Source organism: Chroicocephalus ridibundus, chromosome 1 (assembly GCF_963924245.1).
Source record: "Chroicocephalus ridibundus chromosome 1, bChrRid1.1, whole genome shotgun sequence".
Taxonomy (NCBI): domain Eukaryota; kingdom Metazoa; phylum Chordata; class Aves; order Charadriiformes; family Laridae; genus Chroicocephalus; species Chroicocephalus ridibundus.
Genome location: NC_086284.1, coordinates 141,736,834 through 141,740,038, shown reverse-complemented (window position 1 = coordinate 141,740,038; position 3,205 = coordinate 141,736,834). Strand labels below are relative to the sequence as shown.

Sequence of the window (3,205 nt, the reverse complement as noted above, 5' to 3'; positions counted from 1 at the left end):
TTGTTGCAATTTTGTGAATTGGTTCTATTTTTCTCTGACTTTTGATGAGCCCAAACTCAGATAACAATTACACACTATCTGAAGGATTTGCTTATGGCCATCGCAGTTGATGGCCTTTTCCTCCACAAGAGGAAGTCCTTGTCATTCTTGTCACCCTTGCATTCAGTTTCCAAGTTCACTAGCTGACTCAAACTCCTCAGCACCTTTTTGCCCTGGTTTGTAGATGGGTTTGTCCGTCTGGATGAAGACAATATTATCCACATTCTCAATCGCCACTGATCTTTTCTCAGCTAAGTTGACTGTGGTTCCTTTGGCAGAGAAGGAAATGAATGCCAGGGGGTCAGAAGCAGCAGGAGGAACCTGGAGAGAAACAAAATCCCAGAGGAAAAGTGGTAAATGAGATATGTTGAAGTCTCTATATGCCCAGGGTTCTTGAGTAAGATACTGACTGTTAAATGAGTCATAAATAGTTTGTGCAAAGTCATGAGATGCCCCATCATTGCCAGTGAGTTAGTCTCTGGGAATATCTGTTGTGGAAGTCCCATAATCTGTTACCAGGTACTAAGGTTTTAAACTATGCCCTGTCCTATGCATTTTCTCATCTCACGTAGCTACCTGCCTGTATGCAGATTGCACCAGCCATATAGCTCAATTATGAGGTGTTTTCTTCTGCTGCATTCTGGAATACCTAATCTTGGGACTTTTTTGTCATATCTGTCCAGATCTTGCAGAGTCACAAGAAAGGGAATGAGCACGTCCCAGCCGGGTTCTCCAGCTTGACAATTATGACCGTCCCATAGGGCGCATGCACCTGTGATGGCAATCAGAAGCTTTTTTCTATTCACTCCTTGAATGGAAATGGAAAGTCTTTCTCCAGATTCTACAACCCATGTCTTTCTTTTTCCTGTCTGTATTGTCAGACTTTCCAGCAGTTTATCTTTTATCATCCTATTCCCTGCCCACACTCTTCATGTTCTTGCCCTCACTGACAAGGGGAGTTGCACTCAGAAGCTTCTACACCTTCTTAAGTAGTCTCAAAAGAGAAAATACCTTAAACTTGCAGCACTTGAAGAAATCATTCTTTGTCACGGATTCCTCAAAGAGAGTCTGCCGGATACTGCCATATTCCAGGACGATGCTCAGGGACAGAGGCTCACTGAGGCTGTGGAACTGCACACAAGCAGTCTGCGGAGAGTCACTCCGCACTACCGCTGGGACCAGCAGCACATACTGACTGTAGGAAAGCAAGACCAGATCAGACAGTTCAGTCATGAAGGAAAGTCAGAGCAAACAGGAGAGGAAAACACCACAGAAATGCCCTATGTGTGAAGGAAGACACAGTCCAAAGCTTGCCCAAACCAGTGGCAGGATTTCCATTTCTTTTAATGAATTTTGATTAAAATACTAAGAACATACAGATGACAATTTTTTGTCCCTCACAGTTCTTTCTGAGACAAAAGACTGACATCATTCTGTGCAGTCTCTTACGCAGCATGATACTGCGTCTTCCTATTCCAGGTATTTACACAGCTTCAATTACTAGACTGTTTAAAAAGCTGACAAACATAGCTGCATTTATCCTCCCATGACCTATATGTATACTTAAACCTGTAGAACCTCCCATAAGGAGGAGTGATATTTAGCTTCTTTTTGACATCAATGACAAAAATACTAGTTAACTTGCAACAAATTTTTAATTTCTTTTTTTTCTGGATATCTCTCCCTCCAGATAAGAACTCACATATCATAAGTCAATCAGCATGATGCACAAGAAATCATCCTGATTTTCCATTTTGCAGAATATTCCAGGGAACCCTCAATCTAACCTGCGTGCCCTGTTCTGTTCCCATGCCCTCCCTGCATTGCTTCATTTGCTTCTTCCTGCCACTGGATTTTTTTAATTGTACTACTGTCTATAATGAAGGCAGGCCTTCCTTTCCCAGATCCTTCCTCTGAAAAACATTCCTTCAGATTTGCTATATTTGGCTAAGGTTCTGTTTCTGGCCTCTCATTCCCTGCTACCCAAACTGGTCTTTTCAAATAATGTATGACAGAATTGATGAGTTCGTTCTGCAGTACAACATGAATGGCACAATATTTTTTTGGTAATCTGATCCTTTCCGGTTTTTTCTCTTGCTTTTTCACTTGCTCCTATTGTCTTTTCTTTTATCATTTTCACTTGTCCAGTTCAGACTGCACAATAGTCAAAGAGCAAAAGTAAAATTACTAAAACCAACTCTGTATCTGAGAAATCTAAACCCTCTGACTTTCACAGTGTTTTCCTTCAGAACTTCTGAGAAGACCATTATATCTCTAATGTTGGTGTATTTTTGAAAATGGTGGCTGAAATCTTCTGTTTGGATAAATCCATGCACATTGTCAGTGCTCTGTAAGTCATGACAGCACAGCAAGTACCATTCCAATATGAATACGAGTATGAATATGAATACGAATACGCATACAAATACAAATACAAGTACAAATACAAATAAGAATACTAGGATTGCCATTCAGCATAGTCCCTAGTACCAGCCATTACCTGGCCTGCAACACCTCCTCATACACCACGCTCTCTCTGTACTGCTGATGTATATCAGTCCTGATAATTAGTATTACTTGTTAGTCTAGTCTTGAATCTCCTCCCGACTTTACCCAGGCCCTTCAGAATTCATCTAATTCACTTGTAGGTTTCTATCATTCAAATGGCATTTCATAGCAGTTTTATGATGGAGAGCACCATTTCAAATCATCCTTCAATGTCATCTACTTCCATTTCAGACACATTTCAGAACCTAGGTCTCAAATATTCAGTTTATTATGCAGCAATGTCCCAGAAGAAATTAACTGGTGGGAAATATAATAAAATATTTTGTCATAAAACCATAGAATGTATGATCTCTTACAGTTCAGAAGACGCTGTGGCAATCCAGTTCAAGGTCAGAATACTTAGAAGAATCCTTGACAACATCTCTGTCCGTGAAGAGGTAAAAGAGAGACTGATCTCAAGTGGACAGCTTACTCTCCTGGCTTTTAAACTGGCCTGAGAAGGTGCTCCTCCTCCATGGCTTCAATCATATTCTAACAAAAGATATCTACATAAAATTTGCATAGGTTCATCTTCCTCTCTCCTGTCTGTTCTCACACTCCTTGAACTCTCAAACAATACCTTAGGAAAGCTCTCATATTTCACATAGCTTTGTGAGGT

The 3,205-nt window shown here is 40.6% G+C and overlaps 1 protein-coding gene across 1 annotated transcript in view; it reads right to left on the bottom strand.

Moving 5' to 3' along the window:
* LOC134525495 (ovostatin-like) overlaps nucleotides 1-2,968 on the bottom strand; it is a 33,933-nt gene extending 30,965 nt beyond the window's left edge. The window contains exons 1-3 of the mRNA XM_063356408.1: nucleotides 2,904-2,968; nucleotides 1,051-1,234; nucleotides 204-360 (exon numbers count right to left, since the gene is read on the bottom strand). Of these exons, the coding sequence (XP_063212478.1) occupies nucleotides 204-360; nucleotides 1,051-1,234; nucleotides 2,904-2,968 (406 nt within the window). The remainder of the gene's footprint in view (nucleotides 1-203; nucleotides 361-1,050; nucleotides 1,235-2,903) is intronic.
* Nucleotides 2,969-3,205: the final 237 nt, after the last annotated feature.